At 54.5% G+C, this 15,607-nt stretch overlaps 1 protein-coding gene across 1 annotated transcript; it reads right to left on the reverse strand.

Annotated features, from left to right (window-relative positions):
- On the reverse strand, window positions 1-9,800 carry Gad1 (glutamate decarboxylase). The gene is made up of 8 exons (XM_045763836.2): window positions 9,627-9,800; window positions 8,562-8,744; window positions 7,911-7,990; window positions 7,456-7,627; window positions 7,071-7,214; window positions 5,519-5,668; window positions 2,083-2,280; window positions 1-505 (listed from the first exon to the last, which is right to left on the reverse strand). Exons 1-8 carry the CDS (start codon window positions 9,783-9,785, stop codon window positions 332-334), a joined length of 1,260 nt encoding a protein of 419 aa, XP_045619792.2. The 5' UTR covers window positions 9,786-9,800; the 3' UTR covers window positions 1-331.
- Between the last annotated feature and the right edge of the window lie 5,807 nt (window positions 9,801-15,607).

Below are 15,607 nucleotides of genomic sequence, written 5' to 3' on the forward strand. Positions count from 1 at the left end.
TTCCCAACATGAGTCGACGAGTCATCGGAGCGCTGCGCTACTTGGTGCTTCTCTCCACATGTCCCTCACAGCCACTCTGGGAACAATACTTCACAACCTCATAAAATTTCCAGAACGTAAATAATATATACACACATCTCCAGACGATGGTTCACACAGAGACAAAAATAAGTAACACAATTGAAGAAAAGGTCGAAGTCGAGCGCTTCCGATGAGTCGCAACTCTGTTTTGTTTTTTTAATCTGGCTCTCGTCTCGTGGCGGTCCGCCATGACTCCCTCCCTCCCTCCCCCAGCAGGAGCAGTAGGAGGCCCGGTGTCGTCGTCAGCACCTTACAAGTCGTAGCCAAGACGGTCCAGTTCCTCCAGCATGAAGTCGATGTCCTCCCTCCTGACGGCTTGAGAGGAGATGATGTTCCTGAAGAAGTTAGGGTGGTGGTCGAGGGGCTGGTAGCCGATCATGAGGGTCCCTGCCGTCATCATCCGCCCCTTGAGGATGGGTTGCACCTGCAGGATACAAGCAACATTAACATCACAATACTGTCCTCACCCGTCAACACACTGGAGTCAGAGGTCACTGCCTTCACTACTCAGGAGCCTACCCTCAGGCTTCACTGTGTCTGTGACTGCTGCTAACTTTCGCTAATAATATTGGCGTCCCTCAGGGCAATATATTTGGTCAACTCCTCTTTCTCCTTTACATCAATGATCTTCCCAATGTCACTCAACACTTTAAATCAGTTCTATGCGCTGATGACGCCTCATTTGTTCAAATACTAATCCCACAGTGAATGCTGAACTGAAATGGAGTTCAGTTGTGACTCAATGCTAATAAACGTATCCTTTATGTTGACAAAACTGATTACATATTGTCTGGAGACAGTCCACCAATCAAATTAAACTAAATATTAAATAATTCTCAAATTGGCAGCACATTGAATTTCAATTGCCATATATAATAGTCTAAAACAGTAGACCTTCCTTATAAAGTCCCATATCACGCACCTCGCTCAGCCTTGTAACAATAGTGTTCACTTATCTACCATATCTCACTTACAATAACCGTACACTTATACTAAAGTGAAACTAAGACATGCCTAATTAACATTACGTGACCAGTTAAACTCACAGTTACTAATGCTACATGTTAACCTGACTTTTCTTACTAGTATGAACAATAATACTATTTTATACTGCGGCAAAAAAAATCTGCAGTTGGTCAATATCGCTGACATTTTTGTTAAATCATTTGCTAAATATTTTTAATAATTCAGATGTTAACATTTAGTGTTAAGTTTTATCACATTAAACCTATAAATAAATGACCTAGTTATCTTTACGTGAGGTTCAGAACTCCCAGCAGACAGAGAGCCCGCTACACTGACCTCTCCCAGCAGACAGAGAGCCCGCTACACTGACCTCTCCCAGCAGACAGAGAGCCTGCTACACTGACCTCTCCCAGCAGACAGAGAGCCTGCTACACTGACCTCTCCCAGCAGACAGAGAGCCCGCTACACTGACCTCTCCCAGCAGACACAGCCTTCGCTACACTGACCTCCCCCAGCAGACACACAGCCCGCTACACTGACCTCTCCCAGCAGACACACAGCCTGCTACACTGACCTCTCCCAGCAGACACAGCCCCCGCTACACTGACCTGTCCCAGCAGACACAGCCCTCGCTACACTGACCTCCCCCAGCAGACACACAGCCCGCTACACTGACCTCTCCCAGCAGACACACAGCCTGCTACACTGACCTCTCCCAGCAGACACACAGCCCCCCGCTACACTGACCTCTCCCAGCAGACACACAGCCCCCCGCTACACTGACCTCTCCCAGCAGACACACAGCCCCCCGCTACACTTACCTCTCCCAGCAGACACACAGCCCCCGCTACACTGACCTCTCCCAGCAGACACACAGCCCCCGCTACACTGACCTCCCCCCAGCAGACAGTGCCCCCGCTACACTAACCTCTCCCAGCAGACACACAGCCTCTGCTACACTAACCTCTCCCAGCAGACACACAGCCTCTGCTACACTAACCTCCCCCCAGCAGACACAACCCCCGCTACACTGACCTCTCCCAGCAGCTTGCAGCGTTCGGGTCCGGCCTTGACGGAGCGCAGACGGTGGGGCACGTACCAGAAGCAGACATTCGTACACTCTGGCTCGTCGTTGACGAACTCGTACTTGTCTGGGTGCTGCTTCATTCTCTGCACCATGTAAGACGTCATCTCGAAGAGGTGGTCGATGTGTCGCTCGAAGCCCTCGTCTCCCTGTTGAGTGGCACCTGGCTGTTAGTAATCTGGAGGTGCTTCCGGGGCTTAGCGTCCCCGCGGCCCGGTCGTCGACCAGGCCGCCTGGGTCGTCGACCAGGCCTCCCGGGTCGTCGACCAGGCCTCCCGGGTCGTCGACCAGGCCTCCCGGGTCGTCGACCAGGCCTCCCGGGTCGTCGACCAGGCCTCCTGGGTCGTCGACCAGGCCTCCTGGGTCGTCGACCAGGCCTCCTGGGTCGTCGACCAGGCCTCCTGGGTCGTCGACCAGGCCTCCTGGGTCGTCGACCAGGCCTCCTGGGTCGTCGACCAGGCCTCCTGGAGACGACTCCAATTGTACTCCAATTGTACTAACAGGTCTTTTATATTTTGGTCCAGGGATTTAGATCCCCTAATTCCCTAGACCAAGAGACAGGTCCCCTAATTCCCTGGACCAAGAGACAGGTCCCCTAATTCCCTGGACCAAGAGACAGGTCCCCTAAATTGAAAATATACAAATGACCCTTCCATTGAGGTAGAGTTTTTTTTAATTATTTGGGGAAAGCGCCAAGCCATTATGACTTTATAGCACTGGGAAGGGGTCAGGATAAGGAGTTGGGATGAGACGGAGGGAAAGGAATAGTGCCCAACCACTTGTGGTTGTGGTCGGGGATTGAACGCCGACCTGCATGAAGCGAGACCGTCTTTCTACCGAGGCAGAAAGAGCTCAGCAGGAAACTAGAGACCAGTCAGTCCCACACATCTGCCATTTCATGGCCAGGATCCTAAACGCCTGAATCACGCGCCATTTTACAGTACACAATCTAGAAAAAAACTAGAATAAATGGTTTTTGTCTAGATTTTCTAAACCGTTTTCGAAGTGGGTTTCTAAAGAAAATATATCTGGCCTTATTAATATAATTAAGCTGCTCACGTTTTTGAAAACAGTAACCCAGCTACTGAGACAAAGGACTTCCCAGCAGGCTTAGTATACATAGACTTTTCTTAAGGTTTTAATAAGATATCACATGAAAGACTGGTAAGGAATGTACAAGAACAAGGAATAAATGATAGAAGACTGGCATGGATAAACACAGTTCATGAAAACAAAGACAACACAAGGTGACCTAAACAAAAAATGAATCTGTAGAAATATGTTGAGTGGGGGTACCACAGGGGTCCATTTTGGGGCCAACCCTTTTTTTTAGTCATAAAATATATACATCATAGACATAGATGGAGAACACTGAACATCGAAACTTTTAAAATACTGAACATTTTGGAGGATGTTGATCCTGACAGTTTCTTGAAAAGGTCAGATGTAACACAAACAAGGGGCAAAAGTTTCAAGCTCAACAAGCCACAATGTTGGACTGAGAACAAAAGATGTTTTTTTTTTTTTCACCCAGAGGGTTGTAACCCCATGGAACTGCAAATTATGGAGGATTACTGAAATACCCACCTTGAAGCACTGCTTGAGTACCCACCTTGGAGCACTGCTTGAGTACCCACCTTGGAGCACTGCTAGAGTACCCACCTTGGAGCACTGCTAGAGTACCCACCTTGGAGCACTGCTAGAGTACCCACCTTGGAGCACTGCTAGAGTACCCACCTTGGAGCACTGCTAGAGTACCCACCTTGGAGCACTGCTTGAGTACCCACCTTGGAGCACTGCTAGAGTACCCACCTTGGAGCACTGCTTGAGTACCCACCTTGGAGCACTGCTAGAGTACCCACCTTGGAGCACTGCTAGAGTACCCACCTTGAAGCACTGCTTGAGTACCCACCTTGGAGCACCAGTGAAGTACCCACCTTGGAGCACCCCTGAAGTACCCACCTTGGAGCACTGCTAGAGTACCCACCTTGGAGCACTGCTTGAGTACCCACCTTGGAGCACCCCTGAAGTACCCACCTTGGAGCACCCCTGAAGTACCCACCTTGGAGCACTGCTTGAGTACCCACCTTGAAGCACTGCTTGAGTACCCACCTTGGAGCACCCCTGAAGTACCCACCTTGGAGCACTGCTTGAGTACCCACCTTGGAGCACTGCTAGAGTACCCACCTTGGAGCACTGCTAGAGTACCCACCTTGAAGCACTGCTTGAGTACCCACCTTGGAGCACCAGTGAAGTACCCACCTTGGAGCACCCCTGAAGTACCCACCTTGGAGCACCCCTGAAGTACCCACCTTGGAGCACTGCTTGAGTACCCACCTTGGAGCACTGCTTGAGTACCCACCTTGGAGCACCCCTGAAGTACCCACCTTGGAGCACCCCTGAAGTACCCACCTTGGAGCACTGCTTGAGTACCCACCTTGAAGCACTGCTTGAGTACCCACCTTGAAGCACTGCTTGAGTACCCACCTTGGAGCACCCCTGAAGTACCCACCTTGGAGCACTGCTTGAGTACCCACCTTGGAGCACCCCTGAAGTACCCACCTTGGAGCACTGCTTGAGTACCCACCTTGGAGCACCCCTGAAGTACCCACCTTGGAGCACTGCTAGAGTACCCACCTTGGAGCACTGCTTGAGTACCCACCTTGGATCACCCCTGAAGTACCCACCTTGGAGCACTGCTTGAGTACCCACCTTGGAGCACTGCTAGAGTACCCACCTTGGAGCACCCCTGAAGTACCCACCTTGGAGCACCACTGAAGTACCCACCTTGGAGCACTGCTTGAGTACCCACCTTGGAGCACCCCTGAAGTACCCACCTTGGAGCACCACTGAAGTACCCACCTTGGAGCACCCCTGAAGTACCCACCTTGGAGCACTGCTAGAGTACCCACCTTGGAGCACTGCTTGAGTACCCACCTTGGAGCACCCCTGAAGTACCCACCTTGGAGCACTGCTTGAGTACCCACCTTGGAGCACTGCTTGAGTACCCACCTTGGAGCACTGCTTGAGTACCCACCTTGAAGCACTGCTTGAGTACCCACCTTGAAGCACTGCTTGAGTACCCACCTTGAAGCACTGCTTGAGTACCCACCTTGAAGCACTGCTTGAGTACCCACCTTGGAGCACTGCTTGAGTACCCACCTTGAAGCACTGCTTGAGTACCCACCTTGGAGCACTGCTAGAGTACCCACCTTGGAACACCACTAGAGTACCCACCTTGGACCACCACTAGAGTACCCACCTTGGAGCACCACTAGAGTACCCACCTTGGACCACCACTAGAGTACCCACCTTGGAGCACTGCTAGAGTACCCACCTTGGAGCACCACTAGAGTACCCACCTTGGAGCACCCCTGAAGTACCCACCTTGGACCGCCAGAGTAGCCACAGCTTGAAGATATCATTGTGTCGGCCACACTGGATGACCTTGTCGCCGGTGTCGTAGTTGACGTCGTAAGGCTTGTCCTGCTGGAAGAGGTAGTCGGCGCACATCTGGTTACACGAGATCAACAGTCCCTGGAACATGGAGACGCGTCCTGACGCCCAAGTGACGGTCCAGATGGAGACAGATCACAGGTAAACAGAGAAAAGGTTTTCCATCACCTCAGCTGTTGACTAGTGGCTACACCATCAGCCGTCACTCACCATCAGCCGTCAAACTGATGCCTCACTCACCATCACTACATTACTCATCATACATTCATACAGCACATTAAAATGAATACATCCTCGCGAACCTGGAGGCCAGATTCACGAAGCAGTTACGTTAAGCACTTACGAACCTGTCCATCTTTTCTCAATCTTTGGCGGCTTTGTTTACAATTATTAAACAGTTAATGAGCTCCGAAGCACCAAGAGGCTGTTTATAACAATAACAACAGTTGATTGGCAAGTTTTCATGCTTGTAAACTGTTTAATAAATGTAACCAAAGCCGTCAAAGATTGAGGAAAGGTGTACACGTTCGCAAGTGCTTGCGTAACTGCTTCGTGATTCTGGCCCCAGGTTCGTAAGTGCTTGCTTAACTGGTTCGTGAATCTGGCCCCGTCACTAAATATATAATGAATTATAAATGACAGTTATGGGGCGCAGGTGACCCCCAGCCTCGCCCTATTGACCTGACGTCCCTCACAGTGACCTCTCAGTGACCTCACAGTGACCTAACAGTGACCTCAGAGCCTGAGTGTTGTGTACTCACCTAGTTGTGCTTGCAGGGTCGACCATCTGCTCTTAAGTCCCGCCTTTCGACCATCATTGGATCAATTCAGTGACTCATTTGACTTATTTTTTTTTGTCTCTTATCACATTTACATTTAAAGTTGTGTATGGTATTGTCTTGGTCAACTTGTCCATCCAGTCCGGTCCAGTTGTTTACGACTCTTAGATTGTCACAGTTACTCCTGACAGCCCTGTAGCTCATCTGGGTTCCCAGCTGTTAACTATGTCCTCTCGTTTCTACTGTTCAGTAATTTTTAATATCGATTGCTTCTATATCTACTTTGTCAAACCCAAAGTGGAGCCGCTGGAGCAGAGTAGAGCTGAATGCGCTCACCACACCAAGCTGGGATACAGCTGGGATACAGCTGGGATACAGCTGGAATACAGCTGGGATACAGCTGGAACACAGCTGGAACACAGCTGGAACGCAGCTGGAACGCAGCTGGAACACAGCTGGAACACAGCTGGAACACAGCTGGAACACAGCTGGAATACATCTGGAACACAGCTGGAATACAGCTGGAACACAGCTGGAACACATCTGGAACACAACTGGTGCAGGCTCCAGGCAGTGCTGGAAGAGCTGGAACACTCACCTCCTACAGTTCCAGGTGAGGAAGGTTACTTAAACCACAACATGTGAGGCGACAGTCTTGGGAACGTGAGGTTCCGGCATCGTCCAAGACATCTGGTGATACTTACATCTTCCTGGAAGTGAATAGTTGAGCACTGAAGGAGAACTCCCATCAGCTTGTGAGGGTTCCAGGTGATGGATTGCGACCGCTCTACGCCGTCCATCTTGTGCCTCTGGTTCTTGGAGAGGAGCACTCCGCCTCCCCAGGCAGCCTACCGCACCAGCAGGCGTGTGGGGAGAAGCAATCATTACACAATACATCAACACAAAACATTTTAATAATTTTGTGACCATAGATAAAACTTGCGAATGTAAACAATTGAAGACTCTAGTTGAGGCTTCAGAGCCTACTGTAACTGCTGATTCTTTACGAACTCAGAGAATTTGATACAAATCCTTAGGAATCGAGAGTGTTAGAGAGTACTGAGAGGCTAAGAGGAGTGAGGTACTCACGTCAACGTGGAACCAGAGCTTGTGCTTCTCGCAGACGTCAGCGATGGCGTGGAGGGGGTCGAAGGCCCCCATGACGGTGGTGCCAGCGGTGGCTGTCACCATGAATGGCACCTTACCCTTACCCTTAGCCTCCTGGATCAGTCGGTCGAGCTCTGATGGCACCATGCGGCCCCTAGGGGGAGAGGTCAAGGGTCAACACACTACCACCACCACACAGCCTCACAACACACACCATCACCACCATAAAACAGAAGGTATTTGAAGGTATTTACATGCAAGTTATATATTTAAAACGGGAATTGTTGAGGATTTGTGACACTGCACTTTGGGCGGGAAAATTCAAACCTCAAAACGGCAACTTCAGTTTTTAAAATTTTCATCACGACTCACTTAAACATCTTAGATATGAACAAGACGCCTTTATTGTGTGAAGAACAACTATGAATAAGACTCACTTGTCGTCGACAGGAACTTCAATAAGGTTATCGGTGCCCAGACCCATGGCGGCGGCTGCCCCCATCAGCGAGTAGTGGCTCTGTGGTGGTGGGGAGGGGGGGGAGAGGTGTTAATGGGGGCCCAGGAGCTGTAGTACACACACACTAAGGGGCCTTGTGGCTGAGTGGACAGAGCTCGGGAGTCGTATGCCTAAGGGCCTGGGTTCGATTCCCGGCCGTGGCGGAAACAAATGGGCAGTTTCTTTCCCCAGAAGTGCCTGTTCACCTAACAGTAAATAACTACCTGAGAGAAAGCTGCTATGGGCTGCTCCTTTGGGATGTGTGTGTGTGTGTATGTGTGTGTGTGTGTGAGTTTGTGTGTAAGAGACATATATGTAGAAGACATTATAGAGGAAAAATAGATTGGTTAGAAAGGCAGAGTGCAAGAGCTTGATTCTGCTGATACAAATAGTAAATACACACACACACACACACATTAACAAGGTGAGCTGAGAGATACAAGTGCTCTAAACTAGCCAGGTAAACAGGTGTCCTTGGGGTTATTTGGACAGGTGAACAGTGTTATGCATGAATAGCTGAAAAGGTGACAGGTGAAGAGGTACTCACATGAAGGGTACACGTGAAGGGATACCCACACGAAGGGATACTCACATGAAGGGAGGTGAACATGCAGAGTTCACCAGGAAGAGCCAGGAGCCCCTTCTTCTTGTACTCGGGGAACATCTTGTGCCTGGCCGCAAGAGCAGCGTAGAGGTTGCTGATGGAGCCGCCAGGAGCCAGGATGCTGTCTCCTCCCTTGTACCCGATGATCTCTCGCATGTGTTTCATGGTGATCTGTGACGGGGGAGAACATCTGCGTCATGCACCACAACTAACGTGTGTGTGTGTGTCATCGGTGCGTGTGGAGCACACTTATACCTGGGTCCTCCGACATGTTTTATAACGTTTTGAATGCGGTTTGAAAAATATTTTGTGGATGTTTTTTAAAAACGTTCAAAAAACGTTTTTAAAAACGGTTTTTTGGGACGTTTTTAAAAACATCTACAAAACGTTTTAAAAAAACGTTTTGTGGACGTTTTTAGTGCAAATAGCAACGCAAAAACTTCACTGGCTGTATAGTTAGCTTGTTACTTGTGGTTTGCTGTTTTTATTGTAAATGTGATCTTCCAGCTGTTGTCTTCCTCTAAATATAGAGTGAAGCCAAGCTACTGACATCGCTTGAAGTCACAATGATCCGTGCTCTCCATATGTAGACATTAGCTAAGCTATTGACATCTTTTGACATCTCGACATCTATTGCCAATATAAATTTTGACACATGTTTGCATCCAGAAGGAGAGAGGGACACATGTATCTCCCCAGCAGGAGAAAAGCGACACATATCCCCCGGGAGAGAGAGACACATATCCCCCCTGGGAGAGAGAGACACATATCCCCCGTGAGAGACACATATCCCCCGTGAGAGAGAGAGACATATCCTCCGTGAGAGAGAGAGACATATCCTCCGTGAGAGAGAGACATATCCTCCGTGAGAGAGAGACGCATATCCTCCGTGAGAGAGAGACACATACCCCCCCTGGGAGAGAGAGACATATCCTCCGTGAGAGAGAGACACATATCCTCCGTGAGAGAGAGACGCATATCCTCCGTGAGAGAGAGAGACACATATCCCCCGTGAGAGAGAGACATATCATTACGAGAGACACATATACTTACGTGTTCCATGAGGATAAAGACTGGAGCGATCTCATAGGTGAACATATTGGTGTTGGCGGCCGCGGTCAGCCACTCACCCGCCAGCGACACCACCTCCGTACCGCATGACAGCTGGTTCATGAACCGGGGGTGACCTGGGGGTGGCAGACAAGATGACATGACAGCTGGTTCATGAACCGGGGGTGACCTGGGGGTGGTAGACAAGATGACATGACAGCTGGTTCATGAACCGGGGGTGACCTGGGGGTGGTAGACAAGATGACATGACAGCTGGTTCATGAACCGGGGGTGACCTGGGGGTGGCAGACAAGATGACATGACAGCTGGTTCATGAACCGGGGGTGACCTGGGGGTGGTAGACAAGATGACATGACAGCTGGTTCATGAACCGGGGGTGACCTGGGGGTGGTAGACAAGATGACATGACAGCTGGTTCATGAACCGGGGGTGACCTGGGGGTGGCAGACAAGATGACATGACAGCTGGTTCATGAACCGGGGGTGACCTGGGGGTGGTAGACAAGATGACATGACAGTTGGTTCATGAACCGGGGGTGACCTGGGGGTGGCAGACAAGATGACATGACAGCTGGTTCATGAACCGGGGGTGACCTGGGGGTGGCAGACAAGATGACATGACAGCTGGTTCATGAACCGGGGTGACCTGGGGGTGACAGACAAGATGACATGACAGCTGGTTCATGAACCGGGGTGACCTGGGGGTGACAGACAAGATGACATGACAGCTGGTTTATGAACCAGGGGTGACCTCGAAAAAAGCAGCATTAAGATTAGAGTTAATATCAGTAACATTACTGCTCCAGTAATATGATTAGGGTAGCAATGATAAGATTGGGGGCAACAGCAGAGAGATTAGGGATAACAGCACAAAGATTACGGGTTATCTTGAGATGATTTCGGGGCTTAGCGTCCCTGTGGCCCGGTCCTCGACCAGGCCTCCTTTTTGTTACACACTCCGCAGGAAGCAGCCCGTAGCAGCTGTCTAACTCCCAGGTACCTATTTACTGCTAGGTAACAGGGGGCATCAGGGTGATAGAAACATTTTGCCCATTTGTCTCCGCCTCCACCGGGGATCGAACACGGAACCTCAGGACTACGAATCCGAAACGCTGTCCACCATGCTGTCAGGCTTAGCATGAGCAAGATTAGGATAGCAGCAGTAAGATTAGCTTCAGCACTATACCTTTCTTATTCTATTTTCCATAAGATGTGTTATATAGGAGGAGACGGTTGGGCAGAGAGCCTTGAGATGGTTGGGGTGAGTGTCTGGGCCCTTGCTCAACCCCACCACTTGGGTAAGCCTTGGGTAAGCCTGTGTTTTGTTATTGTTCTACTCCAAATCTTTCCCTTCGCTCTCTCTCTCTCTCTCTCTCTCTCTCTCTCTCTCTCTCTCTCTCTCTCTCTCTCTCTCTCTCTCTCTCTCTCTCTCTCTCTCTCTCTCTCTCTCTCTCTCAGTTTCCACATTTCTTTCTCCCTTGTTTCTTGCTTCAGTTTCCCCTCCTCCTTCCCTCCCTCCATCTCTCAGTTCTCACTCCATGCCTTACCCTCCTGCCTTGTTAGAGAGGGCCTCCTCTTCCCTCCTACCCTCCCTCCCTTCCCTCCTGCCCTCCCTCCCTTCCCTCCTGCCCTCCCTCCCTTCCCTCCTGCCCTCCCTCCCTTCCCTCCTGCCCTCCCTTCCTTCCCTCCTGCCCTCCCTCCCTTCCCTCCTGCCCTCCCTCCCTTCCCTCCTGCCCTCCCTCCCTTCCCTCCTGCCCTCCCTCCCTTCCCTCCTGCCCTCCCTCCCTTCCCTCCTACCCTCCCTCCCTTCCCTCGTACCCTCCCTCCCTTCCCTCCTGCCCTCCCTCCCTTCCCTCCTGCCCTCCCTCCCTTCCCTCCTGCCCTCCCTTCCTTCCCTCCTACCCTCCCTCCCTTCCCTCCTGCCCTCCCTCCCTTCCCTCCTGCCCTCCCTCCCTTCCCTCCTGCCCTCCCTTCCTTCCCTCCTACCCTCCCTCCCTTCCCTCGTACCCTCCCTCCCTTCCCTCCTGCCCTCCCTCCCTTCCCTCCTGCCCTCCCTCCCTTCCCTCCTACCCTCCCTCCCTTCCCTCGTACCCTCCCTCCCTTCCCTCCTGCCCTCCCTCCCTTCCCTCCTGCCCTCCCTCCCTTCCCTCCTGCCCTCCCTCCCTTCCCTCCTGCCCTCCCTCCCTTCCCTCCTACCCTCCCTCCCTTCCCTCCTGCCCTCCCTCCTGCCTTACCTCGTACCCTCCCTCCCTTCCCTCCTACCCTCCCTCCCTTCCCTCCTGCCCTCCCTCCCTTCCCTCGTACCCTCCCTCCCTTCCCTCGTACCCTCCCTCCCTTCCCTCCTGCCCTCCCTTCCTTCCCTCCTACCCTCCCTCCCTTCCCTCCTGCCCTCCCTCCCTTCCCTCCTACCCTCCCTCCCTTCCCTCCTGCCCTCCCTCCTGCCTTCCCTCGTACCCTCCCTCCCTTCCCTCCTACCCTCCCTCCCTTCCCTCCTGCCCTCCCTCCCTTCCCTCGTACCCTCCCTCCCTTCCCTCCTACCCTCCCTCCCTTTCCTCCTGCCCTCCCTCCCTTCCCTCCTGCCCTCCCTCCCTTCCCTCCTGCCCTCCCTCGTACCCTCCCTCCCTTCCCTCGTACCCTCCCTCCCTTCCCTCCTGCCCTCCCTCCTGCCTTCCCTCGTACCCTCCCTCCCTTCCCTCCTACCCTCCCTCCCTTCCCTCCCTTCCCTCCTGCCCTCCCTCCTGCCTTCCCTCGTACCCTCCCTCCCTTCCCTCCTACCCTCCCTCCCTTCCCTCCTGCCCTCCCTCCCTTCCCTCGTACCCTCCCTCCCTTCCCTCCTGCCCTCCCTCCTACCCTCCCTCCCTTCCCTCCTGCCCTCCCTTCCTTCCCTCCTGCCCTCCCTCCTGCCTTCCCTCGTACCCTCCCTCCCTTCCCTCCTACCCTCCCTCCCTTCCCTCGTACCCTCCCTCCCTTCCCTCCTGCCCTCCCTTCCTTCCCTCCTGCCCTCCCTCCTGCCTTCCCTCGTACCCTCCCTCCTTTCCTCCTACCCTCCCTCCCTTCCCTCCTACCCTCCCTCCCTTCCCTCCTGCCCTCCCTCCTGCCTTCCTCCTACCCTCCCTCCCTTCCCTCCTGCCCTCCCTCCTGCCCTCCCTCCTGCCTTCCCTCCTGCCCTCCCTCCCTTCCCTCCTGCCCTCCCTCCCTTCCCTCGTACCCTCCCTCCCTTCCCTCGTACCCTCCCTCCCTTCCCTCGTACCCTCCCTCCCTTCCCTCCTGCCCTCCCTCCCTTCCCTCCTACCCTCCCTCCCTTCCCTCCTGCCCTCCCTCCTGCCTTCCCTCGTACCCTCCCTCCCTTCCCTCCTACCCTCCCTCCCTTGCCTCCTGCCCTCCCTCCTGCCTTCCCTCCTACCCTCCCTCCCTTCCCTCCTACCCTCCCTCCCTTCCCCTCCTACCCTCCCTCCCTTCCCTCCTGCCCTCCCTCCCTTCCCTCGTACCCTCCCTCCCTTCCCTCGTACCCTCCCTCCCTTCCCTCCTGCCCTCCCTCCCTTCCCTCGTACCCTCCCTCCCTTCCCTCGTACCCTCCCTCCCTTCCCTCCTGCCCTCCCTCCCTTCCCTCCTGCCCTCCCTCCCTTCCCTCCTACCCTCCCTCCCTTCCCTCCTGCCCTCCCTCCCTTCCCTCGTACCCTCCCTCCCTTCCCTCCTACCCTCCCTCCCTTCCCTCCTGCCCTCCCTCCTGCCCTCCCTCCCTTCCCTCCTGCCCTCCCTCCTGCCCTCCCTCCCTCCCTTTCCTCCTACCCTCCCTCCCTTCCCTCGTACCCTCCCTCCCTTCCCTCCTGCCCTCCCTCCCTCCCTTTCCTCCTACCCTCCCTCCCTTCCCTCGTACCCTCCCTCCCTTCCCTCCTGCCCTCCCTCCCTTCCCTCGTACCCTCCCTCCCTTCCCTCCTGCCCTCCCTTCCTTCCCTCCTGCCCTCCCTCCCTTCCCTCCTGCCCTCCCTTCCTTCCCTCCTGCCCTCCCTCCCTTCCCTCCTGCCCTCCCTCCCTTCCCTTGTACCCTCCCTCCCTTCCCTCGTACCCTCCCTCCCTTAATTCCCTCCTGCCCTCCCTCGTACCCTCCCTCCCTTCCCTCCTGCCCTCCCTTCCTTCCCTCCTGCCCTCCCTTCCTTCCCTCCTGCCCTCCCTCCCTTCCCTCCTGCCCTCCCTCCCTTCCCTCGTACCCTCCCTCCCTTCCCTCGTACCCTCCCTCCCTTCCCTCGTACCCTCCCTCCCTTCCCTCGTACCCTCCCTCCCTTCCCTCGTACCCTCCCTTCCTTCCCTCCTGCCCTTCCTCCCTTCCCTCCTGCCCTCCCTTCCTTCCCTCCTGCCCTCCCTCCCTTCCCTCCTGCCCTCCCTCCCTTCCCTCGTACCCTCCCTCCCTTCCCTCCTGCCCTCCCTCCTGCCTTCCCTCGTACCCTCCCTCCCTTCCCTCGTACCCTCCCTCCCTTCCCTCGTACCCTCCCTCCCTTCCCTCGTACCCTCCCTCCCTTCCCTCGTACCCTCCCTCCCTTCCCTCGTACCCTCCCTCCCTTCCCTCGTACCCTCCCTCCTTTCCTCCTACCCTCCCTCCCTTCCCTCCTGCCCTCCCTCCCTTCCCTCGTACCCTCCCTCCCTTCCCTCGTACCCTCCCTCCCTTCCCTCGTACCCTCCCTCCCTTCCCTCGTACCCTCCCTCCCTTCCCTCGTACCCTCCCTCCCTTCCCTCGTACCCTCCCTCCCTTCCCTCCTACCCTCCCTCCCTTCCCTCGTACCCTCCCTCCCTTCCCTCGTACCCTCCCTCCTTTCCTCCTACCCTCCCTCCCTTCCCTCGTACCCTCCCTCCTTTCCTCCTACCCTCCCTCCCTTCCCTCCTACCCTCCCTCCCTTCCCTCCTGCCCTCCCTCCTGCCTTCCCTCGTACCCTCCCTCCTGCCCTCCCTCCTGCCTTCCCTCGTGTCCTCCCTCCCTTCCCTCGTACCCTCCCTCCCTTCCCTCCTACCCTCCCTCCCTTCCCTCCTGCCCTCCCTCCCTTCCCTCGTACCCTCCCTCCCTTCCCTCCTACCCTCCCTCCCTTCCCTCGTACCCTCCCTCCCTTCCCTCCTACCCTCCCTCCCTTTCCTCCTACCCTCCCTCCCTTTCCTCCTACCCTCCCTCCCTTCCCTCCTACCCTCCCTCCCTTCCCTCCTGCCCTCCCTCCCTTCCCTCCTACCCTCCCTCCCTTCCCTCCTACCCTCCCTCCCTTCCCTCCTGCCCTCTCTCCCTCCCTTCCCTCCTGCCCTCCCTCCCTTCCCTCCTGCCCTCCCTCCTTCCCTCCTGCCCTCCCTCCCTTCCCTCCTACCCTCCCTCCCTTCCCTCGTGCCCTCCCTCCCTTCCCTCCTGCCCTCCCTCCCTCCCTCCCGCCTCATCCATCACTCCCTCCCTCAGCCTACCATATGTTGTCTCCCTACTCAACTTTCAATTACTTTCTAAATCCCGGTCATTATTCTCCCCTTCATCTTTATAGCCGGGGCTTGAGGCTCTCTGTCTGTCTGTCTGTCTTTCTCTCTCTCTCTCTCTCTCTCTCTCTCTCTCTCTCTCTCTCTCTCTCTCTCTGTCTCTGTCTCTGTCTCTGTCTGTCTCTCTCGCTCTCACTCTGTCTCTCTCTCTCTCTCTCTCTCTCTCTCTCTCTCTCTCTCTCTCTCTCTCTCTCTCTCTCTCTCTCTCTCTCTCTCTCTCTCTCTCTCTCTCTCTCTCTCTCTCTCTGTCTTATGTTCTCTGTCTCCCGCTAAGGGCCCCGTTCAGACGCAGGAGGCCGGGTTCGGGCGCCACGCCGCACATTGGACACTGATTCACAGGGACGCGTTCACTGATGACAAACGTAATCCCGCGAATTAGAAATCTTCCCCTTAAAGAGATTTATTCTAGTTTAATTTACATTTATCTACAAAGAGGAAGAGTTAGGGTGACATGACTGACAGGTG

Source organism: Procambarus clarkii, chromosome 54 (assembly GCF_040958095.1).
Source record: "Procambarus clarkii isolate CNS0578487 chromosome 54, FALCON_Pclarkii_2.0, whole genome shotgun sequence".
Classification (NCBI taxonomy): Eukaryota; Metazoa; Arthropoda; class Malacostraca; order Decapoda; family Cambaridae; genus Procambarus; species Procambarus clarkii.

Bases quoted from the DNA above. Each gene is read 5' to 3' on its own strand.
- Gad1 (XM_045763836.2), bottom strand. From the start codon at position 9,785: ATGTCATCTTGTCTGCCACCCCCAGGTCACCCCCGGTTCATGAACCAG. The intron at 7,215-7,455 runs GTGAGTACCTCA...CTGGTGCGGTAG, and splicing joins AGCTCTGGTTCCACGTTGAC to GCTGCCTGGGGAGGCGGAGT. The intron at 5,669-7,070 runs GTAAGTATCACC...TCCATGTTCCAG, and splicing joins CTATTCACTTCCAGGAAGAT to GGACTGTTGATCTCGTGTAA.